A 27,200-nucleotide genomic window follows, 5' to 3' on the forward strand; every position below is an offset into this window, starting at 1 on the left:
TTTACGCCAGACAGGAATGTACAATTGTTGTAATTCATCCATGCGGTCTCTAAATGTCTGCCATTGCCCATCCACAGTCAACCCCCTAAGTATCATTCGCCAATCTATCCTAGCCAATTCACGCCTCATACCTTCAAAGTTATCCTTCTTTAAGTTCTGGACCATGGTCTCTGAATTAACTGTTTCATTCTCCATCCTAATGCAGAATTCCACCATATTATGGTCACTCTTCCCCAAGGGGCCTCGCACAATGAGATTGCTAAGTAATCCTCTCTCATTACACAACACCCAGTCTAAGATGGCCTCCCCCCTAGTTGGTTCCTCGACATATTGGTCTAGAAAACCATCCCTTTGCACTCCAGGAAATCCTCCTCCACTGTATTGCTTCCAGTTTGGCTAGCCCAATTTATGGGCATATTAAAGTCACCCATTATAACTGCTACACCTTTGTTGCATGCACCCCTAATTTCCTGTTTGATGCCCTCCCCAACATCCCTACTACTGTTTGGTGGTCTGTACACAACTCCTACTAACGTTTTTGCCCTTTGGTGTTCTGCAGCTCTCCCCATATGGATTCCACATCATCCAAGCTAATGTCTTTCCTAACTATTGCATTAATCTCCTCTTTAACCAGCAATGCTACACCACCTCCTTTTCCTTTTATTCTATTCTTCCTGAATGTTGAATACCCCTGGATGTTGAGTTCCCAGCCCTGATCATCCTGGAGCCACGTCTCCGTAATCCCAATCACATCATATTTGTTAACATCTATTTGCACAGTTAATTCATCCACCTTATTGCGGATACTCCTTGCGTTAAGACACAAAGCCTTCAGGCTTGTTTTTTTAACACCCTTTGTCCTTTTAGAATTTTGCTGTACAGTGGCCCTTTTTGTTCTTTGCCTGGGGTTTCTCTGCCCTCCACTTTTTCTCAACTCCTTTCTGTCTTTTGCTTTTGCCTCCTTTTTGTTTCCCTCTGTCTCCCTGCATTGGTTCCCATCCCCCTGCCATATTAGTTTAAATCCTCCCCAACAGCACTAGCAAACACTCCCCCTAGGACATTGGTTCCGGTCCTGCCCAGGTGCAGACCGTCCAGTTTGTACTGGTCCCACCTCCCCCAGAACCGGTCCCAATGCCCCAGGAATTTGAATCCCTCCCTGCTGCACCACTGTTCATGCCACATATTCATCTGCGCTATCCTGCGATTCCTACTCTGACTATCACGTGGCACTGGTAGCAATCCGGAGATTACTACTTTTGAGGTCCTACTTTTTAATTTAGCTCCTAGCTCCTTAAATTCGTTTCGTAGGACCTCATCCCTTTTTTTACCTATGTCGTTGGTACCAATGTGCACCATGACAACTGGCTGTTCTCCCTCCCATTTCTGAAAGTCCAAATATACCACATCAACTGGTTCTCCCTTGTCCACTCTACTGGAAACATGCTCAAAAAATTCCAGGTGGTTTGTTAAGCATGATTTCCCTTTCACAAATCCATGCTGACTTGGACCTATCATGTCACCTCTTTCCAAATGCGCTGCTATGACATCCTTAATAATTGATTCCATCATTTTACCCACTACTGATGTCAGGCTGACCGGTCTATAATTCCCTGTTTTCTCTCTCCCTCCTTTTTTAAAAAGTGGGGTTACATTGGTGTTTCATGCAGAAGTACCCCCAGATCTCGCTGTATTGCGGCACTTTGCAATCTTTCTGCATTTAAATAATAACTTGCTCTTTGATTTTTTTGCCAAAGTGCATGAACTCACACTTTCCAACATTATACTGCATCTGCCAAATTTTTGCCCACTCGCTTAACCTGTCTATTTCCTTTTGCAGATTCTTTGTGTCCTCCTCACACATTTCTTTTCCTCCCATCTTTGTATCATCAGCAAACTTGGCTACGTTACACTCAGTCCCTTCTTCCATGTCGTTAATATAGATTGCAAATAATGGGGGTTCCAGCACTGATCCCTGTGGCACCCCATGATTTACTGATTGCCAACCCGAGAATGAACCATTTATCCAGACTCTCTAACTAACAGAAAACAGTCAATCCTCTATAATCTAGGAATCGGCAGTTTTACAAAGCTTGAGCTGGAATGTGTGCCGTTACAGAATCAGCGGGGATTCAGTTTAAAACTGAACCTGAATTTAATCCTGATTGTAACAGACTGGAATTTGCTAGAGAAATATGGAATATGATAAAAGGAAACAAAACGTATTTGGAAATATTTGGCTAATGTTGAAGTTACTATCATAATCCGCAATTTTAACAATTATTGGCGCAATTTTTGAATTTCTAAATCGTTTGAGGACTGACTTTTGAGGACAATAATTTCCGCCCTGGATTCATTGGCGGGCTAACCAGACTGTGATTGGACATCAGAAAAGACCAATCACAAGTTCGCTCCCTGCATTCCTACAGAAGGTATAATAAGAAGGGCAGATGTGGAAGGAGTTTCTCATTCTTTCTCTGAACGTGTGGATTGTGGAAATGTTTGGAAGAAGAAAAAGCGGCGGTAAAGCTCGGGCCAAGGCCAAGTCTGTCCTCCCGGGCCAGACTGCAGTTCCCTGTGGGCCGTGTTCACAGGATCCTGTGGAAGGGGAACTATATTGAGCGTGTGTGTGCGCCGAAGCCCCGGTCTACATGGCTGCTGTGCTCGAGTATCTGACCGCTGAAATCCTGGAGCTGGCCGACAACAAAAAAACCCGCATCATCCCCAGACACCTGCAGCTGGCCGTCCGCAACGACGAGGAGCTCAACAAGCTGCTGGAAAAGTGACCATCGCTCAGGGCGGGGTGCTGCCTAATATCCAGGCCGTGCTGCTGCCCAAGAAAACCACCAAGTGCAAGTAAAAAGCGGACAGGATTTAATCTAATAACCCAAAGGCTCTTTTCAGAGCCACTCACAGTATCTGAAAGGGCTGGTTACTGTTCTATGGATCACATTCGTCCGTGGATCTGTGGATCATAATTATCCCAGATCTAGTTTAATATATTGAATCTATGCAATTAAGCTGGGTGTTTCCTGATCTCTGTCTAACATGTAGAAATCTAGATCACCAAACACTGCCGCAGGTTTGCTGTTAGCGGATATTCGGATCAGTGATTCAATATAGAGAGAGATTGATTTATGGTACCTTACAACAGGATTTTATAACAGCAAACCCAGGGCACTGTCTGTCGACGGTGATTAGTTGATAACCAAGAATGTCTGAGGGTCACTTCTGATCAGGAAACTAACAGCTTAATTGCAGAGATTCAATGTTAATTTAGAACTGGGACAATTGTGATCCATAGAACATTAACCAGCCCTTTCACAGATAGTGTGAGTGGCTCTGAAAAGAGCCTTTACGTTATTAGATTAAATCTTGTGCACTTCACTTGTTCTTGGACACACTGGTGGTTTTCATGGGCAGCAGCACAGCCTGGATATTAGGCAGCATCATCATCATAGGCAGTCCCTCAAAATCGAGGAAGACTTGCTTCTAATCTAAAAATGAATTCTTAGGTGACTGAACAGTCTAATACAGGATTTACAGTTTCTGTCAGAGATGGGACGGAAGTCTTTGAAAAAAGGGTGGGTGGGATTGGTTTGCCGCACGCTCCTTCCGCTGCCTGCGCTTCATTTCTGCATGCTCTCGGCGATGAGACTTGTGGTGCTCAGTGCCCTCCCGGATGCACTTCCTCCACTTAGGACAGTCCACTACAGGTGCCGCTGGGGATGTCACATTTTATCAGGGAGGCTTTGAGGGCGTCCTTGAAACATTTCCTCTGCCCACCTTGAGCTCGCTTGCCGTGCAGGAGTTCAGATAGAATGCTTGGTTTGGGAGTCTTGTGTCAGGCATGCAAACGTGACCTGCCCACTGGAGCTGGTCGAGTGTGGTCAGTTCTTCGATGCTGGGGATATTGGCCTGGTCAAGGACACTAACTTTGGTATGTTGGTCCTCCCAGGGGATTTGCAGGATCTTGTGGATACGTTTTTGGTGGTATTTCTCTAGTGATTTGAGGTGTCTGTTGTACATGGTCTACAGGGGTGTAGTGATACCCATCCTCCTGTATGGTATTAGATAGCACCCTGGCCTGAGCGATGGCCATCCCTACCAGCAGCTTGTTGAGCTCCTTGTTGTTGCAGACAGCTAGCTGCAAGCCATCGGACTTCTGAACGTGCTTCGCAGCCAATGAAGTACATTTTGAAGTGTAGACACTATAGTAATGTAGGAAAGGCGGCAGACATTTTGCACACAGCAAGCTCCCACAAACAGCAATGTGATAATGACCAGATATGCTGTTGTGTTATGTTGATCAGGGGATTAAGTATTGGCCAGGGCACTGGGTATACTGACCTTTCTTCCTTCAAAATAGTGGTCATGGGATCCTTTACGTCCACCTGAGAGAGCAGAAGTGGCCTCGGTTTAATGTCTCTTCCTATAAATGGCACCTCAGGCAGTGCAGCACTCCCTCATTACTGCACTGGTGTGTCAGCCTAGATTTTTGTGTTCAAGTCCCTGGAGTGGGACTTGAACCCACAAACTTTGACTCAAACGAGAGTGCTACCAACTGAAGCACAGCTGATAAGATTGTGATCTATAGATAAGTTTCTTCAGACAGTAGGCAGCCCTTTCACAGATAGAGTGGGTGGTTCTGAAAAGAACCAACGTGTTATTAGATTAAATATAATCCACTTTACTTGCTCTTGCTGGGTCCTGCATTGGATTTCTTTGTCAGAAGCACCGCCTGGATTTTTGACTGTTCAGCCATGATCTTATTGATTTGTGGAGCAGATGGCATTCGATAAGGTGCTGCATAAGAGGGTACTGCACAAGGTAAAACCACACATGGTTGGGAGTAATATATTAGCACGGATAGAGGATTGGCTAAATAACAGAAAACAGAGTCGGGATAAATAGGTCATTTTCCGGTTGGCAAAAAGTAACTAGTGGGGTCTCAACTATTACCAGTCTATATTAATGACTTGAATGAAGGGATCAAGTGTAATTTAGCCAAGTCTGCTGATGATAAAAAGAGAGATGGAAAGTAAATTGTGAGCTGGACACACACAATCTGCAAAAACGGGATATAGACAGGCTAAGTGAGTGGGCAAAATGTTGGCAGATGGAGTATAATTTGGGAAAATGTGAGTTTACCTACTTTGGCAGAAAAAATAGTAAAGCAAATTATTACTTTAATGGAGAAAAATTGCAAAATGCTGCAGTACAGAGGGATCTGGGGATCCTTGAGCATGAAGCACAAGAAGTTAGTATGCAGGTACAGCAAGTAATCAGGAAGGCAAATGGAATGTTGGCCTTTATTGCAAGGGGGATAGAGTATAAAAGCAGAGAAGTCCTGCTTTAACTGTACAGGGTATTAGTGAGGCCACACCTGGAGTACTGCATTCAGTTTGTCTCTGTATTTAAGGAAGGATATACTTGCATTGGAGGCAGTTCAGAGAATGTTCACTCAGTTGATTCTGGAGATGTGGGGGTTGACTTATGAAGATAGGTTAAGTAGGTTGGGCCTGTACTCATTGGAGTTCAGAAGAATGAGAGGTGATCTTATCAAAACATACAAGATAATGTGAGGTCTCGCCAAGCTCGATGCAGACAGGATATTTAGGGGAAACTAGAACTAGGGGGCAGAGTCTCAGAATAAGGGCCGTCCATTCAAAACTGAGATGAGGAGAAATTTCTTCTCAAAGTATTGTAAATCTATGGAATTCTCTGCCCCAGAGAGCTGTGGAGGTTGGGTCATTGAATACATTTAAGACGGAGACACAGACTTTTGAGCGATAAGGGGTATGGGGAGCGGGCAGGGAAGTGGAGCTGAGTCCATGATGTGATCATCCATGATCTTAGTAAATGGCAGAGCAGGTGCGAAAGGGCCAAATAGCTGACTCCTGCTCCTATTTCTTATGTTCTAGGCCTTGATCTGATAGAGCAGTCCCTTGTGTTGGACCTTACCGAAAACTTTCAAAGTCTGGTACAGGGGAGGGTGAGGGGGGTCTGTGTCAGTCTGGGACAGGGAAGAGTGAGGGGAGGGGGGGCCTGGTTCAGTCTGGGACAGGGGAGAGTGTGTGGGGAGGGAGGGGGCGGTATGGGTCCGTCTGGGACATGGGAGGGTGAGGGGGGTCTGGGTCAGTTTGGGAAAGGTAAGGATGAGGAGGGGTGGGTTCTGGGACAGGGGAGGGTGAGGGGGTCTGAGACACGGGAGGGTGAGAGGGGTCTGGTTCAGTCTAGGACAGGGGAGGGCCTGGTTCAGGGGAGAGTGTGGAGGGGAGTGGTATGGGTCAGTCTGGGACAGGAGGGTGAGAGGGGTCTGGTTCTCTGGGTGAGGGGGCTGGGCTCTGGTTCTGTCTGGGACAGGGTGAGTGGGGGTCTGGATCAGGGAAGAGTGTGCGGTATGGGATCATCTGGGACAGTGGAGGGTGAGGGGGTATGGTTCAGGGGAGGGTGAGGGGGGTCTGGGCCAGTGGAGGGTGAGGGGGTTCTGGGTAAATCTGGGACAGAGGAGGGTGAGGGGGGTCTGGGTCAGGGGAGGGTGAGGGGGGTCTGAGTCAGTCTGGGACAGGGGAGGATGAGGGGAATCTGGGTCAGTCTGGGACAGGGGAGGGTGAGGGGGGTCTGTGTCAATCTGGGACAGAGGAGGGTGAGGGGGGTCTGGGTCAGGGGAGTCTGAGTCAGTCTGGGACAGGGGAGGGTGAGGGGGGTCTGGTTCAGTCTGGGACAGGGGAGGGTAAGGGGGTTTCTGTATCAGTCTGGGACAGGGGAGAGTGAGGGGAGTCTGGTTCTGGGTCAGTCTCGGACCAGGACAATTGAGGGAGGTGTTGTCTGCTCCAGCCCTGTACAGTGCCCGGTAAATGGGGCACATTTCCTGAGTGTGTGCTGGGAATTGAAGATGATTGCTTTGTATTTCTGCACCCAGCCAGAATCAGCATCTTCAGGGGAGGAGAGCTGCCGTGGATAAATGTAACTCCCTGCAGCTCAGTGATAGTGGAGCTAACATGGGGGGTTCTGGGGGAGCAGAGGGATCGCTCCCCCCGTGTGGAGACTCAGTGTCCCAGGTCTGTGGGCCAAACCTCTGAGGTCTGGGGGTTTCTCCAGGGTCCGTGAGGTCCCACGTGGTCTCTGTGGAATCTCAGGCTGCAGCGCAGAATGAGGGGATTTGGCATCAATCTGACTCAGGATTCATGACCAGAAGGTTTGGCGAAGTTACCCTTTTGTCTGCGGACACTCCAGCAGCGACTTCCCCAGACACAGGGAGACTCCCCTATAGTGTGCAGTATGTTCAGTGTCTGACCCCGAGCTGCCCCAGGGAGGGGGCAGTGTGTGATGTCCCTGTGAGGTGCAGTAAGTTCAGTGTCTGACCCGGAGCTGTCACAGGGAAGGGACAGTGTGTGAGGTCCCCGTGGGATGCAGTAAGTTCAATGTCTGACCCTGATCTGCCCTCATTCCTCCTGCTCCAGGGGGCAGTCACGCTCCAATCAGTCTGAATTGATTGGAGGGACACAGTCATCTACTGGACACAGACGGTATTTCAAGGCAGATCATGTACAACTCCATCCCAGAGAAATCGAAAACCAACCTGCAGATTCAATTCATTTTATTATCAATTGTTTAACAAACTTCAGCTCCATTTGTAGCAGCTTTCAGTATTTGAATAAAACCCTTCTGATATTTTGTATCATTCTTTATGCTAGAATCTGCAAAATACATCCCAAAAGTAGATAATCAAGGGGCTATAGGGAAAGGAAAACGTAAAACAATCTCTATCACTAAAGAAAAAGTACCCGGTAAAATGATGGGACCAAAGGTGGACAAGTCCCCTGGACCTGATGGCCTGCATCCTAGGATCTTAAAAGAAGTGGCTGCAGAGATAGTGGATGCATTGGTTGAAATCTCCCTGGATTGTGGAGAGGACCCAGCGGTTTGGTAAACCACAAATGTAACAACGCTATTTAAAAAAGGAGGGAGACAGAAACCAGGAAACTATAGACTAGTTAATCTAACATCTGTTGTTGGGAAAAAGCTAAACTCCATTATTAAGGAACCAGTAGCAGGACATTTGGAAAATCATAATACAGTCAGGCAGAGTCAGCATGGTTTTATGAAAGAGAAATCATGTTTGACGAATTTGCTGGAGCTCTTTAAGGATGTAATGGGCAGGGTGGATAAGGGGGGGGGAACCAGTGGATGTGGTGTATTTGGATTTCCAGAAGATATTCGATAAGGTGCCACATAACAGGTTGCTGCACAAGATAAAAGTTCACGGGGTTGGGGATAATATATTAGCATAGATAGAGGATTGGCTAACTAAGAAGACAGAGAGTCGGGATAAATGGGTCATTTTCTGGTTAGCAAATAGTGACTAGTGGAGTGCTGCAGGGATCGGTGCTGGAGCCTCAACTATTTGCAATCTACATTAATGACTTGGTGAAGGGACCGAGTGTAATGTTGCCAAGTTTTCTCATGATACAAAGATGGATGGGAAAGCAAGTTGTAAGAAGGACACAAAGAAACTGCACAAGTATGTGAGTGGGCAAAAATTTGGCAGATTGAGTATAATGTGGGAAAGTGTGAGGTTATCCACTTTAGCAAGAAAAAGAAAAATATAATTTATTATTTAAATGGAGAGATATTACAAAATGTGCTGTATATTCAATGACTCGGCCTCCACAGCTCTTTAGGGTGGAGAATTCCACAAATTTACAACACCTTGTGCACGAAACACAAAAAGTTAGTATGCAGGTACAAGTAATTATGATGGCAATAGAAATGTTGGCCTTTGTTGCAAGATGGATAGAATATAAATGCAGCGAAATCCTGCTACAACTGTACAGGGTATTAGTGAGACCACACCTGGAGTATTGCGTACAGTTTTGATCTTATTTAAGGCAGGATATACTTGCATTGGAGACAGTTCAGAGAAGCTTCACTAGTTTGATTATTGAGAAGGGGTTGACATATGAAGATAGGTTGGGCCTACACTCAATGGAGTTTAGAAGAATGAGAGATGATCTTATTGAAACATATGATGCTGAGGGGGCTCGAAAAGGTAGATGCAGAGAAGATGTTTCCACTAGTGGGGGAATCTAGAACTAGCGGCCATAGTTTAAGAGGTGGCCAAATTAGAACTGATGAGCAGAAATTTCTTCTGAGTGTCGTAAATCTGTGTAATTCTCTGCCCCACATAGCTGTGGAGGCTGGGTCATTGAATAGATTTAAGGTGGAGATAGACAGATTTTTGAGCGATAATGGAGTGAAGGGTTATGGGGAGTGGGCAGGGAAGTGGAGCTGTGCCCAAGATCAGATCAGCCATGATCTTATTAAATGGTAGCGCAGGCTCGAGTGGCCAATGGCCTACTCCTGCTCCTATTTATGTTTTTTAAAGGGTGAATTATGGATGCAAACACAATCAGCATTATTTTTGTCTGACCATTTTCCCGATGATTAATTGGTCCAAAATGCAGAATATTAAATTCCAGCCCAGTTATTGGGGGAGTTAATATTAGCAGAAAGCAATCCCAACTTGTCAGAATAGACATGATTCAGTATGGGATAACAGCAGAATCAAAACCCTGCAGTCACTTGTGAACTCGCTGGTGTTTCAGCAGGGCGCATGACTGAGTGAATCCCTTCCCACATTCGGAGCAGATGAATGGCCTCTCCCCAGTGTGAACTCGCTGGTGTGCCAGCAGGTTGGATGACTGAGTGAAGCCTTTCCCACACACAGTGCAGGTGAACAGCCTCTCCCCAGTGTGAACTCGCTGGTGTTTTAGCAGGTGGGATGACTGAGTGAATCCCTTCCCACACTCTGAGCAGGTGAACGGTCTCTCCCCAGTGTGAACTCGCTGGTGTTCAGTGAGGTGGGATGACACAGTGAATCCCTTCCCACAAACTGAGCAGGTGAATGGCCTCTCCCCAGTGTGAACTCGCTGATGTATCAGCAGGCAGGATGACAGAGTGAATCCCTTCCCGCACTCAGAACAGGTGAATGGCCTCTCCCCGGTGTGAAATCGCTGGTGAGTTAGAAGGTGGGATGACCGAGTGAATCCCTTCCCACACTCTGAGCAGGTGAACGACCTCTCCCCAGTGTGAACTCGCTGGTGTTGCAGCAGGTTGGATGAGGCAGTGAATCCCTTCCCACACACTGAGCAGGTGAATGGTCTCTCCCCAGTGTGAACTCGCTGGTGTCTCAGCAGGTAGGATGAGGCAGTGAATCCATTCCCACAGTCAGAGCAGGTGAATGGCTTCTCCCCAGTGTGAACTCGCTGGTGAATTCGAAGATGGGATGACCGAGTGAATCCCTTCCCACAGTCAGAGCAGGTGAACGGTCTCTCCCCAGTGTGAACTCGCTGGTGTCTCAGCAGGTCGGATGATGCAGTGAATCCCTTCCCACACACTGAGCAGGTGAACGGCCTCTCCCCAGTATGAACTCGCTGGTGTCTCAGCAGGTTGGATAACTGAGTGAATCCCTTCCCACAGTCAGAGCAGGTGAACGGCCTCTCCCCAGTGTGACTGTGCCAATGAACTTCCAGCTCAGACGGGTAATTGAATCCCTTCCCACAGTCCTCACATTCCCACGGTTTCTCCATGATGCGGGTGTCCTTGTGTCTCTCCAGGTTGGACGATCAGTTAAAGCCTGGTCCACACACAACACGTGTATGGTTTCTCCCCGCTGTGAACGGTGCAATGTTTTTTCAGGCTGTGTAACTGGTTAAAGCTCTTTCCACAGTCAGTGCACTGGAAAACTCGCACTCGGGTGTGTGTGTCTCAGTGCTTTTCCAGTCACACTGATGATTGAAATCTGTTCCCACAGACAGAACAGACAAATATTTCTCCTTCCACATTCAAAGGCCGATGATATTCAGGTCCTGAGGAATCGAGTGATTCCGTCAGATCTTGACGTGATGTTTGGTTTGAATTTCCCGTCTGCAAATCCTGCCCATTGAATACCCTGGAAAAAGAGTTTACAAAAATCCTTACTGCAAATACTGGACAGAAATTCAGAACAGATAATTCTAGATTCTATGGAACATTCTTTCCTCTCTTGTTCCTCCAAAGCTGTAAATCACCACCCCATACATTCTTCCCCCTCCCTGTCCTGAAATTCAAAAGCTTGTCTTCACCTCCCAATTTTTTTCACTAACTCTGGCTGGGGTCAGTTTTACACTCACTGGTTCCCCTCCCTCTCCTCCCCTGCAGGTGCTGGCTCTGGGTCCTTTTTTTAAATAGGGGTGTTACATTTGCGATTTTCCAACCTGTTCAGACTGCCCCAGAATCCAGGGAATTTTGGTAGATTACAACCAATGCATCTCTGAAGACCCTAGGATGTAAGACATCAGGTCCAGGGGACCTGTCCACCTTTAATCTCATTATTTTATCCAGTGCTACTTCATTAGTGATAGTTCCCCCTACCTATAGCCCCATGATTATCTAATATTGGAATGCTTTTACTGTCTTCTACCATGAAGACCGATACAAAATGTTTGTCAACATCTCTGTCATTTTCCTGTTCTCCATTATTAATTCTCCAGTCTCATCCTCCAGGGGACCAACATTTACTTTACCCACTCTTTTCCTTTTGTACTGTTTTTATATTTCGTGTGAGTTTACTTTCATAATCTATGTAACCTCTCAATCATTTTTTAGTCGTTCTCTGCTGACTTTTAAAAATTTCCTAATCCTCCGGCCTACCACTCGTTTTGGCCACATTGTATGCATTTGTTTTCAATTGATACCCTCCCTTATTATCTTAGTTAGCCTCGGATGGCAATCCCTTCTCTTACAATCTTTCCTTCTCATTGGGATATATTTTTGTTGAGTTATGAAATATCTCCTTAAATGCTTAAACTGATCAACTGTCCCATTCTTTAGACTACTTGCCCAGTCCACTTTAGCCAACTCTGTCCTCATACCTTTGTTGTCTCCTTTATTTAAGCTTAGAACCCTGGTTTCAGAACCAACTTTCTCACCCTCCAAATAAATGTGAAATTCAACCATACTATGGTCACTCATTCCTAGAGGATCTTTTACAACGATATCATTTATTAACCCTGTCTCATTATACAGTACTAGATGTAAGATAGCTTTCTCCCTGGTTGGTTCCACAACATACTATTCAAGGAAAGTATCCCAGATACACGCTATGAACTCCTCCTCAAGGCTACCCTGGCCAATTTGCTTTGTCCAATCAATATGAAGGTTAAAATCACCCATGATTATTGCCGTTCCTTTATTACAAGCCTCCATTATTTCTTGAGTTATACTCCATCCAACAGTGTAGCTACAGTTAGGGGGCCTATAGACCATGCCCACCAGTGACTTTTTCTCATTATTCCTCATCCCACCCAAACTGATTCAACATCTTGATCCTCTGAACCACTATCGTTTCTCACAAACGCACTGATCCCATCCTTCAACAGTGCTACCCCACCTCCTTTTCCTTTCTGTCTGTCCTTCCGGATTGTCAAATACCGCTGAATATTTAGTTCCCTGTCCTGGTCATCTTGCAACCATATCACTGTAATGGCTATCAGATCATACCCATTTGTATCTATTTATGCCATCAACTCGACTATTTTGTTACGAATGCTAGGTACATTTAGACAAAGAGCTTTTAAGTGGGTTTTTTTTAAACCCTTTTTCTTGCTTATTTCCTCTATCCTTCAAACTCACTTTCTACATGTTTGCTCACTGGTACCCCCTCCCCTGAAGGTGCTGACTCTGGCTGGGTTCAGTTCCACACTCTCTGGTTCCCCTCCCTCTTCTCCCTGAAGGTGCTGACTCTGGCTGGGTTCAGTTCTACACTCATTGATTCCCCACCCTCTCCTCCCTGAAGGTGCTGGCTCTGGCTGGGTTCAGTTCTACACTCACTGATTCCCCTCCCTCAAGGTGCTTACTCTGGCGGGGTTCAGTTCCACACTCTCTGGTTCCCGTCCCACTCCCTTTGAAGGTGCTGACTCTGGCTGGGTTCAATTCTACACTCACTGGTCCCCCTCCCCATCCCTCCCCTGAAGGTGCTAACTCTGGCTGGGTTCAGTTTTACACTCACTGGTCTGGCGAAAAGGGATAGATATTGTTTCTGTCATGCTTTGGTACAATGGCACAGTTTTAAATTGCTTGGTTAGGTAGACTAGAGTGTGAAATTGTCAGGTATGTTTAGGACAGACATTGCCACTCACTCTCTGGTACTGTGTGTCAGTGTAGGATTGACAGGTGTGTATAGTACAGACACTGCCACTCACTCCTGGTACTGTGCGTCAGTGTGGGATTGACAAGTGTGTATAGGACAGACACTGTCACTCACTCTCTGGTACTGTGTGGCAGTGTAGGATTGACAGGTGTGTATAGGACAGGTACTGTGACTCACTGGTACTGTGTGTCAGTGTATGATTGACAGGTGTGTATAGGACAGACACTGCTACTCGCTTTCTAGTACTGTGTGTCAGTCTGAGATTGAGAGAGAATATAGGAAAGACATGGCCACTGTCACTCTCTGGTACTCTGTGTCATTGTAGAATTGACTGCTGAATATGGGATAGACACTGTACCTCTCATTCTCTGATATTACTATCAGTATGGGATATATTTATTAACATAGGATATTGGGGGGAAAAAATCTGGTAAAATTCCTCTCCGACCCATCAATGCGATCAAAACTAGTCCAGGAGACCACTCTGGCCATATTCGATTCGCTGAAGTACTTACCATCGTATCTGCGCCGGCCAACAAGAGGTTATCCAGTTTAATCCCACTTACCAGCTCTAGGTCTGTAACCCTGCAGGTTACGACACTTCAAGTGCCCATCCAAGCACCTTTTAAATGTGGTGAGGGTTTCTGCCTCTACCACCTTTCCAGGTGCATCCTTTAGTGGCCCTGTCCCAATCCTGTTTTACCTTTTGTTCTTCATGTATATGTAGAATACTTCACCATTTCTTTTTATAGTCCTTAATAATGAATTACATAGTTCCCCTTTGCCTGCCTTTTCTTTTTACTTCTTTCCCAACCTCTTCCTTTTCCCTTCTGCCATCCTCTCCTTTATTGATGCTGCACTCAGTGTCTGCCTTTTTCTTCAGTTTCAATTTTGCCCTTATTGCTTCTTGTTTTTAGTGGAATATAGTTCTACTGATCTATTTTCTATTGATCACCTTTATAAATATTTCCTACTGCTGATCTATCTCTGATTGTCAATATTCTGTTTCAGTTTATCTTCCCCGGTTCTATTCTCATCAACCCAACATCAGCGTTTTCCAATCGATGACTTTTGTCTTTCTCAATCATTACCTTAATTCTTATAATGTTGTGATCAATATTTTCTAGATTTTCACCCAAGCTCACTTCTCTGGTTCATTTTGCATTATAGATCCATCAGTGATTCCTCTCCTGTTGGGTTTATTATGCACTGGGTCAGCAAGGAGTCCTGAACACAATATGAATTCTCCATCCCCTTGTCCCACCTCTTCTTAACAGATTATTTGGTGTAGATTATATTTCTTTTACTCATTTTATAGATTTGCTTACATATTTTCCCTTCATAGAATCATAGAAATTTATTGCACAGAAGGCCATTTCTGCCCATCGTGTCCGTGCCGGCCGACCAAGAGCTATCCAGCCTAATCCTACTTTCCAGCTCTTGGTCCGTAGCCCCGTAGATTATGGCACTTAAAGTGCACATCCAAGTATCTTTTAAATGTGGTGAGGGTTTCTGGCTCTACCACCCTTTCAGGCAGTGAGTTCCAGCCCCTTCACCACCCTCTGGGTGAAGACATTTCCCTTCCTATCATAGAAACATAGAAAATAGGTGCAGGAGCAGGCCATTCGGCCCCTCGAGCCTGCACCGCCATTCAATAAGATCATGGCTGATCATTTCCTCAGTACCCCTTTCCTGCTTTCTCTCCCTACCACTTGATTTCTTTAGCCATAAGGGCCATATCTAACTCCCTCTGAATATATCCAATGAACTGGCATCAACAACTCTCTGCGGCAGGGAATTCCACAGGTCAACAACTCTGAGTGAAGAAGTTTCTCCTCATCTCAGTCCTAAATGGCCTATCCCTTATCCTAAGACTATGTCCCCTGGTCTGGACTTCCCCAACATCGGGAACATTCTTCCCGCATCTAACCTGTCCAGTCCTGTCAGAATCCTATACGTTTCTATGAGATCCCCTCTCATCCTTCAAAACTCCAGTGAATAAAGGTCCAGTTGATCCAGTCTCTCCTCATATGTCAGTCCAGACATCCCTGGAATCAGTCTGGTGAACCTTCGCTGCACTCCCTTAATAGCAAGAACGTCCTTCCTCAGATTAGGAGACCAAAACTGAACATAATATTCCAGGTGAGGCCTCACTAAGACCCTGTGCAACTGCAGTAAGATATCCTTGCCCCTATACTCAAATCCCCTAGCTATGAAGGCCAACATACCATTTGTCTTCTTTACCGCCTGCTGTACCTGCATGCCCACTTTCAGTGACTGATGAACCATGACACCCAGGTCTCTTTGCACCTCCCCTTTTCCTAATCTGCCACCATTCAGATAATATTCTGCCTTCGTGTTTTTGCCCCCAAAATGGATAACCTCACATTTATCCACATTATACTGCATCTGCCATGCATTTGCCCACTCACCTAATCTGTCCAAGTCACCCTGCAGCCTCTTAGCGTCCAGCTCACACCACCACCCAGTTTAGTGTCATCTGCAAACTTGGAGATATTACCCTCAATTCCTTCATCTAAATCATTAATGTATATTGTAAAGAGCTGGGGTCCCAGCACTGAGCCCTGCGGCACCCCACTAGTCTCTGCCTGCCATTCTGAAAAGGACCTGTTTATCCCGACTTTCTGCTTCCTGTCTGCCAACCAGTTCTCTATCCACGTCAGTACATTACCCCCAATACCATGTGCTTTGAATCTCTTGTGCGGGACCTTGTCAAAAGCCTTTTAAAAGTCCAAATACACCACATCCACTGGTTCTCCCTTGTCCACTCTGCTAGTTACATCCTCAAACAATTCCAGAAGATTCGTCAAGCATGATTTCCCTTTCATAAATCCATGCTGACTTGGATCGATCCTGTCACTGCTTTCCAAATGCGCTATTTCATAATGTTTGATTAAACCTCCCCCAGTTGCTTTAAATCTATTCCCCTGGTTGTTGACCCCTCTGCCGAGGGAAACGGGTCCCTCCTATCAATTCTATCCAGACCCTCATCATTTTATCGGTGACTATTTGTGCTTTTGCTGTGGAGTGCCCGCCCCCGATGCCTCCCGCCTGAAGCGGAAGAGCGCCCCCCCGGACCCCAATCATTCCCATCCACCACGTTGCCCACTGAGCCACTGACCGAGCAGCCCCGACCCTGCGGACGGTCGAGAGGGGGAAGAGGGAAAGAGCGAGAGCGCGCCTGGGGGTGGGGGGGTAAAAAAGAGAGCCTGGTGGGAGGAGAGGGAGCCTGGGGGGTAGGAAAGAGCGAGAGCCTGGGAAGGGGGGTGGGGAGGAGAGCGCGCGCCTGGGGAGGGGGGGTTGGGGGGAGGAGAGAGAGTCTGGGGCAGGGAGTTGGGGGAGGAGGGAGAGTCTGGGGGGTGGGGGAAAAGAGAGAGAGCTTGGGGAGGGGGGTGGGGGGAGGAGGAGAGAGAGAGCCTGGGGTGAGGGGGTGCAGGAATCGGAGGCGAGAGAGGGAGCTCAGGGAAGACGGATTACCTTCTTACAACCTCCTACAAGGGACAGCGTTGGAGTGGATGAAATCCGACGTCACGACACTGTCGCTATTCCGTTCATACCCAATAAAACTTAACATTCCGTACACAATGCCCCATCTATGGTGGGCGGCGGGCGGGGTAAGGTCATGTACTTGCACTGGTGTAAGGAGGGACTTCTGTTGGGGGAGGCAGCACTTGTGCTGGGTGGCAAGAGACTTTGGTTGGGGGAGGGACATACTTGCGATGGGGTAAGGGACTTTGGCTGGGGGAGGGACGTACTTGCGATGGGGTAAGGGACTTTGGCTGGGGGAGGGACGTACTTGCGATGGGGTAAGGGACTTTGGTTGGGGGAGGGATGTACTTGCGATGGGGTAAGGGACTTTGGTTGGGGGGGGGGGGGGGGGAAGAGACGTACTTGCAATGGGGTAAGGGACTTTGGCTGGGGGAGGGACATACTTGCGATGGGGTAAGGGACTTTGGCTGGCACTTGGTGGCTTCTGGGGAGATCTATCCTCTGGCTTCTGAAAGTCAAAGTGGATCGAATTTCAATTTGCAAAGTCAGTGAGACCTTGGGCTGGGCGGTTCCAGTTACACATTCCAGAGGAACTTCAGGGTGTGGCTTATCTTCCAAGGGGACCAATCAGAAACAAAGGGAGGCTATTTTTCGTGTCAAATAAGCGTGTCCTAATTTTCTACAACTCAATCAGGTCTCCCCTTAGCCTCTTCTGTTCCAAAGAAAACTGACCCAGCAACTCCAATCTTTCCTCATAGCCAAAATTCTCCAGTCCAGGCAGCATTCTTGGTAAATCTCCTCTGCAACCACATCGTTCCTGTCATAGCGAGGGGATTTGAGTACAGGGGCAGGGAGGTGTTGCTACAGTTGTACAGGGCCTTGGTGAGGCCACACCTGGAGTATTGTGTACAGTTTTGGTCTCCTAACCTGAGGAAGGACATTCTTGCTATTGAGGGAGTGCAGCGAAGGTTCACCAGACTGATTCCCGGGATGGCGGGACTGACCTATCAAGAAAGACTGGATCAACTGGGCTTGTATTCATTGGAGTTCAGAAGAATGAGAGGGGACCTCATAGAAACATTTAAAATTCTGACGGGGTTAGACAGGTTAGATGCAGGAAGAATGTTCCCAATGTTGGGGAATTCCAGAACCAGGGGACACAGTCTAAGGATAAGGGGTCAGCCATTTAGGACCGAGATGAGGAGGAATTTCTTCACCCAGAGAGTGATGAACCTGTGGAATTCTCTACCACAGAAAGTTGTTGAGGCCAATTCACTAAATATATTCAAAAAGGAGTTAGATGGAGTCCTTACTACTAGGGGAATCAAGGGGTATGGTGAGAAAGCAGGAATGGGGTACTGAAGTTGCATGTTCAGCCATGAACTCATTGAATGGCGGTGCAGGCTAGAAGGGCCGAATGGCCTACTCCTGCACCTATTTTCTATGTTTCTATGTAGAACTGCACACACTACTCCAACGATGGCCTAACCAGTATTTTATACAGTTCAAGCATAACCTACTTGCTCTTGTATTCCATGCCTCGACTAATAAATGCAACTATTCCAGATGCCTTCTTAACCACCTTATCTACCTGGCCTGCTACCTTCAGGGATCTGTGCACCTGCATTCCAAGGTTCCTTTGTTCCTATACACTTTTCAGTGTCGTACCCTTTACTGTGTATTCCGTTGCCTTATTAAACCTCCACAAATGCATTACCTCACACTTATCCGGATTGAATTCCATTTGTCACTTCTCTGCCCACCTGACCAGTACATTGATATCTTCCTGCAATCCGCAGCTTTTTTCTTCATTATCAACCACACAACCTATTTTAATGTCATCTTCAAACTTCTTAAATCATACCACCATTATTTAATTCCAAGTCACTGACAAAGACCATAAAAAGCAAGGCACCCAGCAATGAGCCCTGCGGAACCCACTGGATACAGCCTTCCAGTCAGAAAAACATCAACCATTATCCTTTGCTTCCTGCCACCGAGCCAATTTTAGATCCAACTTGCCACTTTGCCCTGGATCCCATGGGCTATTACTTTTGTGACCAGTCTGCCATGTGGGACCTTATCAAAAGCTTTGTTAAAATCCATATACACTGCATCATACGGACTGCCCTCATCGACCCTCCTGGTTACCTGCTTGAAAAATGTAATCAAATTAATCAGACACAACATTCCCTTGACAAATCCATGCCGACTGTCCTTGATTAATCCATGTCTTTCCAAAAGAAGATTTATCCTGTCCCTCAGGATTTTTTCCAATAATATTTCCACCACTGAGGTTAGGCTGACTGGCCTTGAATTATTTGGTCTGTCCCATTCTCCCTTTTTAAACAAAGGTACAACATTAGCAGTCCTCCAGCACCATACCTGTAGCCAGAGAGGATTGGAAAATGAGGGTCAGAGCCTCCGCTTTTTTCTTTTTTGCTTGTCCTAACAATCTGGGATACATTTAATCTAGGTGTGATGATTTATCCACTTTCAAAGCTGCTAAGCCCCTTAATACTTCCTCTCTCACTATGGTAATCTCATTGAATATTTCGCACTCCTCTTCCCTCATTGCAAAGTCTGCATCGCCTCTCTCTTTTGTGAAAACAGATGCAAAGTATTCATTAAGAATCCTACACCCATCTTCTGCCTCCACATACAGATTTCCTTTATGGTCTCGAAAAGGCCCCACTCTTTCTCTAGTTATCCTCTTGCTCTTAATGTAGTTATAAAACATCTTTGGGTTTTGCCTGATTTTACTTGCCAACATTCTTTCATGCTCTTTCTTTGCTTTCCTGATATTTTTTTTAATTGCCCCTTGCACTTCTTATACTCCTCTAGAGTGTCTGCAGTGTTGAGTTCTCAGTATCTGTCATAAGCTTCCCTTTTTTTCTTTATCGTACCTGTATGTCCCTTAACATCCAGGGGTCTCATTATTTGTTAGTGCCATTCTTTTTTTTTTAGCTCCCTAAACTCTACCTGCAGGACCTCATCCCTCTTTTTACCCATATCATTGGTGCCGATATTGACCACGACGGCTGGCTGTTTTCCCGCTACCCCTGTGAATGTTTAAAAATGTTTAGAGACATTGAAGTTGAGAACGTGGGAGTTGTATAGGGACAGTATAAGCTAACAAAGAATTCATGGAGGAAAAGCCATGACATCTCAGACTCGAGACTGTGAAATGTTACAACACTAACACATATTGAAACAAAACCCACAGCTTGCAGAAAAACCTCAAGGTCTTATTATTTAATATAATATTTTTTTTGAATCCTTTTGAATCCATCTCAGTTGTTTTGCTGTGCCTTCTCTGAATGTTTTCTTTCGACAAGTAAGTGAGCATGTTAAATCCTTTTTTTTAAACCACCGGGACCATGTATTTTTTTCTTTTTTTTTAACTCAACAAACCTATCCTTTGTGCATTTCCTGGCTCCGTAACTTATCATCCGAATATACGTAATTCAATAAGGTTCACACTCTTAAACTTCCCACATACAGGACAACACTACGAAGGGTTAAAAAAAAACTTTCATTCTGTTTGAAAAAGTAGGTGGAGCTAAAACAAACCACAACTCCCGGGCTTTTTTTTTTTAAACAGTAAAAATCACAGAAGCATTTCTCATTTAAACAGACGTTCACAAGAGTCTCTTTTCTTTCCTATTAATTTTTGGATCCATGATTGATCATCTTTCCCTATCTAGCTCTAACTATCCCTACTTTCCGTGTCGCCGCACAGATCTACTTGGGCCTCGAACCCACACAGACACTGGGCCTCGAACCCAGGCAGGCTCTGGGCCTCGAACCCAGGCAGACTTGCCTATTCTAACCTATCTTTCCAAGTCGCCGCTTGGTTTGCGTCACCGCGCAAGACTTACCTATTCTAACCTATCTTTCCAAGTCGCCGCTTGGTTTGCGTCACTGCGCAATACTTACCTATTCTAACCTATCTTTCCAAGTCGCCGCTTGGTTTGCGTCACTGCGCAATTTCCCTATCTCTATCCCTATTCTAAGTTTGAAAGGTATTCACCAGATTGTCCTGGATCTCGTTCAGACACTACCTGAGAACCAGCGAGTGGCTAAACTTTCCTCAGACTTTTGAAACCGGGGTAAACTGGAGCAGTATTGAAATCATACTCACTCCAGTGGCCACTTTCCCCTCGTCTCGTCCAAGGCTAGTCTGGCTCTTAATTCGCAAGTTTTCGGCAGTCGTCCGTTGAGATCCCACTTCTGACACCAAATGTAAATGTAGATTCTTTTCTCTCAATCTGGTTCAGCAAAATTACTGAAACAAATACCGTTTGTGTTTTAAACAAAGCAAGCTTTTATTTAAAAAGCAAATCCTGATCGGGGACCTTATCAGACAGAAGGAATGCAACTCTGATAGAATGCACCCACTTCCTACGGACAAAGTGACGTTACATTGTAAAGCGACGACGGTTATACATTTTCGGCAAAAGATAACAAGATAGGGCTAGAGTGACATCCTAGTTCAGCCTATCTCTTTTGATCCCTATTTCCCTTTGTCCACTCATAAGCCGACCTAAGTATGGTCTGATTTTAAACAAAGACCTTCTGTTAATGTTTCAGGTTAATAACATGATTTAATAAGACCTTGAGGTTTTTCTGCAAGCTGTGGGTTTTGTTTCAATATGTGTTAGTGTTGTAACATTTCGCAGTCTCAAGTCTGAGATGTCATGGCTATTCCTCCATGAATTCTTTGTTAGCTTATACTGTCCCTATACAATTCCCACGTTCTCAACTTCAATGTCTCTATACATTTTTAAACATTCACATTGAGTTGTGGTTTGTTTTAGCTCCACCTACTTTTTCAAACAGAATGAAAGTTTTTTTAACCCTTCGTAGTGTTGTCCTGTATGTGGGAAGTTTAAGAGTGTGAACCTTATTGAATTATATATATTTGGATGATAAGTTACGGAGCCAGGAAATGCACAAAGGATAGGTTTGTTGAGTAAAAAAAAAAGAAAAAATACATGGTCTCGGTGGTTAAAAAAAAGGATTTGACATGCTCACTTACTTGTCGAAAGAAAACATTCAGAGAAGGCACAGCAAAACAACTGAGATGGATTCAAAAGGATTCAAAAAAATATTATATCAAATAATAAGACCTTGAGGTTTTTCTGCAAGCTGTGGGTTTTGTTTCAATATGTGTTAGTGTTGTAACATTTCGCAGTCTCGAGTCTGAGATGTCATGGCTATTCCTCCATGAATTCTTTGTTAGCTTATACTGTCCCTATACAATTCCCACGTTCTCAACTTCAATGTCTCTATACCTTTTTAAACATTCACACCCCCAGAATGTCTTGCTTCCACTGTTTCCTTCAGTTTCCTTCCACTGATTAGCAATCTCTAGAATAACCGTTTCAACATTATTTTAAAGTGACTGGGAGCCCTGCTCCCGAGGCATCTGTGTCCTCTCCGGAAATACACTCAGATCAGCAGGAATCGCTTAACAATTATTCAAACTTTTTAGAAATTTACAAGATGAGCAAATAGATAAAATTAAAGCAGTCAGTCAAAAATAATGAAAAACAATCCCCAGAAATTTACAGAAAGGAGCACATTGGAGACAATGCGTCCATAAGTGGCTGGATGTGCCCCTGGACAATGAAACGTTAAGTAAAGAGAGTTCAGGAATGGGCTACAGGAGATTTGGAGGCAGAGGTGCAGCAGAGGTTTGAACCAAAAGCAAGCTTCCCTCTAGATTAACAGCAAAATCTTGCAGGGCACCAAGCCCCTAGTGGGGCCTGGCACACCTTGGACAGCTCATTTTAAAACTGTGGGTGCAGAAGCTGTAATCAGCTCATGCAATGTGTACAGAGCATGGGCTGGGCTCAGTGTTAAAGTGTTGGTGTTACAGCAGCAATCTTGACAGAGTGTGAAAGGGAGAAATGAGGAGGAAGAGAGAGAGAGAGAGAGGGAGAGACAGGGGCAGAGAGGAAACATACAGTAAAATAAGTGAGACACACAGAGAGACTTAAAGCCAAGAGTGGGGGAGATGGAGAATGAGGCAAAGAGAGCTGATATAAGTGATAGAGGCAGAACTTGGGGTTGGAGAGAAGTGGGCTGAGTGAAGCAAGGAAACAGACGCAGATAAAAGAAAGGCTGAGTCAGTGAGGCAGATAAATGAGTGAGGTAGAGAGAAACAGAGCAAAGTGAGTAGAGGGAGTCCTGAGAAAAATGCATGATGCTTCCGCTGCACTGTCCCATCAGCACTCCCAGGGCAGGTACAGCACGGATTAGAACATAACAGAAGACATAGGAACAGGGGTTGGCCACTTAGCTATCCATTTGGGGTCTATCAGAGTGTTACAGCGATGTGTGAGGTACATCAGTGTTACAGTGAGGGGTGTAGGGTTTATCGGAGTGTTATACTGAGAACATAAGAAATAGGAGCAGGAGTGCGCCATCTGGCCCCTCGAGCCTGCTCCGCCATTCATTAAGATCATGGTTGATCTGATCTTGGCCTCAATTCCATAACCCTTCACTTCCCCATCGTTCAAACATTATCTATCTTTACCTTAATTATATTTAATGACCCAGCCTCCACAGCTCTCTGGGGCAGAGAATTCCACAGATTTACGACCTTGAGAGAAGAAATTCTTCAGTTCCATTTTAAATTGGCAACACATTATTCTGAAACTATGCCCCAGAGTTCTAGATTCCCCCATTAGAGGAAACATCCTCTCTGCATCCAACCTGTCAAACCCCCTCATAATCTGATACGTTTCAATAAGGTCACCTCTCACTCTTCGAAACTCCAATGGGTATAGGTTAATACACAGTAACAGGGCAGGTACAGGTCCGATTAGATACAGAATAAAGCTCCCTCTGCACTGTCCCATTACACACTCCCAGGGTTGGTACAGGGGGTTAGATACAGAGTAAAGCTCCTCTACGCTGTCCCATCAAACATTCCCAGGGTAGGTACAGCACGGGGTTAGATACAGAGTGAAGCTCCCGCTACAATCTCCCATCAAACACTCCCAGGGCAGGTACAGGGGTTAGATACAGAGTGAAGATCCCTCTACACTGTCCCATCAAACACTCCCAGGGCAGGTACAGCACGGGGTTAGATACAGAGTAAAGCTCCTCTACACAGTCCCATCAAACACTCCCGGGGCAGGTACAGCTGGAGGATCCGCTCCCATTCTGGGCCCCGCACTTTCTCCACTGTCCGGCTCTCAGCCCCCGGCGCCTGTCCCCCTCCCGGGACACTCACCCCTCTTCCCGGGACACCCGGCCCTCTATCCCTCTCCTGGGACACTCACCCCACCCCAGCTCCCCTCTGGGACACTCAACCCTCGGCCCCCTCTCCACACCCTGGGACACTCAACCCCGGTCCCCTCCCCGCCCCTGGTCCCCTCCCCCCCTGGGACACTCACTCCCCGGTCCCCTCCCCCTGGGACACATACACCCCCCGCCCCCCCCTCCCCACGACACTCACCTGCCAGCGGCCCTCTCCCCCCGGAACACTCACCCCCGGCTCCCTCTCCCCCCGGGACACTCATCCCCGGCTCCCTCTCCATCTCCCCCCGGGACACTCACCCCCGGCTCCCTCTCCATCTCCCCCCGGGACACTCACCCCCGGCTCCCTCTCCATCTCCCCCCGGGACACTCACCCCCGGCTCCCTCTCCATCTCCCCCCAGGACACTCACCCCCGGCTCCCTCTCTATCTCCATCTCCCCCCGGGACACTCACCCCCGGCTCCCTCTCCCCCCGGGACACTCGCCCCCGGCTCCCTTTACCCCTCCATTTCCCCCCCGGGACACTCACCCCCCCGGCTCCCTCTCCATTTCCCCCCGGGACACTCACCCCTCCGGCTCCCTCTGGGACACTCACCCCCCCGGCTCCCTCTCTATCTCCCCCCGGGAAACTCTCCCCCCGGCTCCCTCTCCATCTCCCCCCGGCTCCCTCTCCATCTCGCCCGGGATACTCACCCCCCCGGCTCCCTCTCCCCCCGGGATACTCACCCCCCGGCTCCCTCTCCATCTCCCCCCGGGATACTCACCCCCAGCTCCCTCTCCCGCCAGCGCCCTCTCCATCTCCCCCCGGGACACTCTCCCGCCGGCACCCTCTCCATCTCCCTCTCCATCTACCCCCGGGCTCCCTCTCCATCTTCCCCCGGGCTCCCTCTCCATCTTCCCCCGGGACGCCTCTCCACCTTCCCCCCGGGACCCCTCTCCATCTTCCCCCCGGGACACTCCCACCCGGCTCCCTCTCCACCTTCCCCCCGGGACACTCACCCCCGGCCCCCTCTGCCCCCCAGGACATTCACCGCTCCCCCCGGGACTTCGACCTCCCTCTCGCTCTCCCCCGGGACACAAACCTCAGCCGCCGATCACTTTCTGCCATTTTGTATTTCCTTCACCAACCGTCAACATCCGGGGATCCGGGACATGCGCAGATCGCGCTCAGGAAGTTGATGTCATTGGGTGAAAGCAGCTGATTGACAGCTCGCGTGGCCAATCGCGGCCGGCACAGCTCCAGAAGCGCCTCGCCCACTCCCACAGTCGGAGGCGGGGCCGCTTCCAATCACGTGGTTCCTGATTTGAATCCGCACGCGTAAACTGCCTCAGCGCCTGTGACGTCCGTCACCCAGCTAAACGAGCTGTGTGACGTCGGTAACCTGGCAACGCAGTCTGTGTGACGTCATGTAAACTGGCATCAGGCGCGGGCTCTGTGTGATATATGTCTGTGTACGGGCTGTGTGTGTGATATATGTCTGTGTCCGGGCTGTGTGTGTGATATATGTCTGTGTACGGGCTGTGTGTGTGATATATGTCTGTGTCCGGGCTGTGTGTGTGATATATATCTGTTTACGGGCTGTGTGTGTGTGATATATGTCTGTGTACGGGCTGTGTGTGTGTGATATATGTCTGTGTAAGGCCTGTGTGTGTGTGATATATGTCTGTGTACAGGCTGTGTGTGATATATGTCTGTGTACGGGCTGTGTGTGTGAGATATATGTCTGTTTACGGGCTGTGTGTGTGTGTGATATATGTCTGTGTACGGGCTGTGTGTGATATGTGTCAGTGTACGGGCTCTGTGTGTGATATATGTCTGTGTACGGGCTGTGTGTGTGATATATGTCTATTTACGGGCTGTGTGTGTGTTTGAGGGATGTCTCTACCTGTGTGTGTGATATATGTCTGTGCTTATATGTGTGTCTGTGTGCATGTGTGTGTCTATATTTGTGTCTCTGTTTGTATCTGTGTTCCCCCTGGCCCTTTATCCGGACCTTTCTAAATACTATTCATTACCAAAGTGTTTGGGCCAATCACCTCCCCAGAAAGTGCTGAATTGTCACTTTAATCTGGTGCATTCTGATTAATTTGTTTCCTTTCTTTATTCATTCTTCAGATGTGGGCGGTGCTCTCCAGGCCAGCATTTTTTTTTTTTTTTTGAAATTCGTAGCCAATCGTTCCAATTCTTTGTCAAATCACAAACGCCAGAGGTCACCTTGCACACGCCAAGGATCACTCTGCGCCAATGCTCTTAGCCAAAAGGCCTAGAGCCACTGCACCGTTCCTGGAAGTACTGCAATACCAGGTTCGTGCCATGGAGGTGGATGGGTCAGGTCCCCCACGGGTCAAGGTCCAGGCCAGCATTTATTGCCCATCCCTAATTTCTCGAGAAGGTGGGAGTGAGCCGCCTTCTTGAGCCAATGCAATCCGTTTGGTGAAGGTGCTCCCACAATGCTGTTAGGGAGGGAGTGCCAGGATTTTGACCCAGCGACGATGAAGGAACAGCCGACATATTTTGAAGTCAGGATGGTGAGATACTTGGAGGGGAACTTGCAGGTGATGGTGTTGCCATGCGCCTGCTGCCCTTGTACTTCTAGGTGGCAGAGGTCGCAGGTTTGGGAGGTGCTGCCAAAGAAGCTTTGGTGAGTTGCTGCTAGCATCTTGTAGATGTTACACACTGCAGCCAAGGTGCGCCAGTGGTGGAGGGAGTGAATGTTTCACGTGGTGGATGCAGGGCCAAACAAGTGGGCTGCTTTGTCCTTAAAAAAGGAGGCAGACAAAAAGCAGGAAACTTAGACCAATTAGCCTAACATCTGTCGTAGGGAAAATGCTGGAGTCCATTAATAAGGAAGCAGTAGCGGGAGATTTGGAAAAGCATAATACAATCAAGCAGAGTTAGCATGGTTTTATGAAAGGAAACTCTTGTTTGACAAATTTGCAGGAGTTCTTTGAGGAAGTAATGAGCAGAGTGGATAAGGGGGTCCAGTGGATGTGGTGTATTTGGATTTCCAGAAGGCATTCGATAAGATGCCACATAAAAGATTACTGCACAAGATAAAAGTTCATGGGGTTGGGTGTAATATATTAACATGGATAGAGGAATGGTTAACTAACACAAAACAGAGAGTCGGGATAAATAGGTCATTTTCCGGTTGGCAATTAGTGACTAGTGAGCTGCCGCAGGGATCGTTGCTGGGGCCTCAACTATTTACAATCTATATTAATG

The 27,200-nt window shown here is 47.0% G+C and overlaps 1 protein-coding gene across 1 annotated transcript in view; it reads right to left on the reverse strand.

Annotated features, from left to right (window-relative positions):
- Nucleotides 1–23,921, reverse strand: part of LOC139229888 (zinc finger protein 850-like) — a 47,681-nt gene extending 23,760 nt beyond the window's left edge. The window contains exons 1-2 of the mRNA XM_070861519.1: nt 23,247–23,921; nt 9,586–10,954 (exon numbers count right to left, since the gene is read on the reverse strand). Coding sequence (XP_070717620.1) covers nt 9,586–10,592 — 1,007 coding nt within the window. The 5' untranslated portion in view covers nt 10,593–10,954; nt 23,247–23,921. The remainder of the gene's footprint in view (nt 1–9,585; nt 10,955–23,246) is intronic.
- Nucleotides 23,922–27,200: the final 3,279 nt, after the last annotated feature.

The sequence above is a fragment of the Pristiophorus japonicus genome, chromosome 19 (assembly GCF_044704955.1).
Source record: "Pristiophorus japonicus isolate sPriJap1 chromosome 19, sPriJap1.hap1, whole genome shotgun sequence".
Classification (NCBI taxonomy): domain Eukaryota; kingdom Metazoa; phylum Chordata; class Chondrichthyes; family Pristiophoridae; genus Pristiophorus; species Pristiophorus japonicus.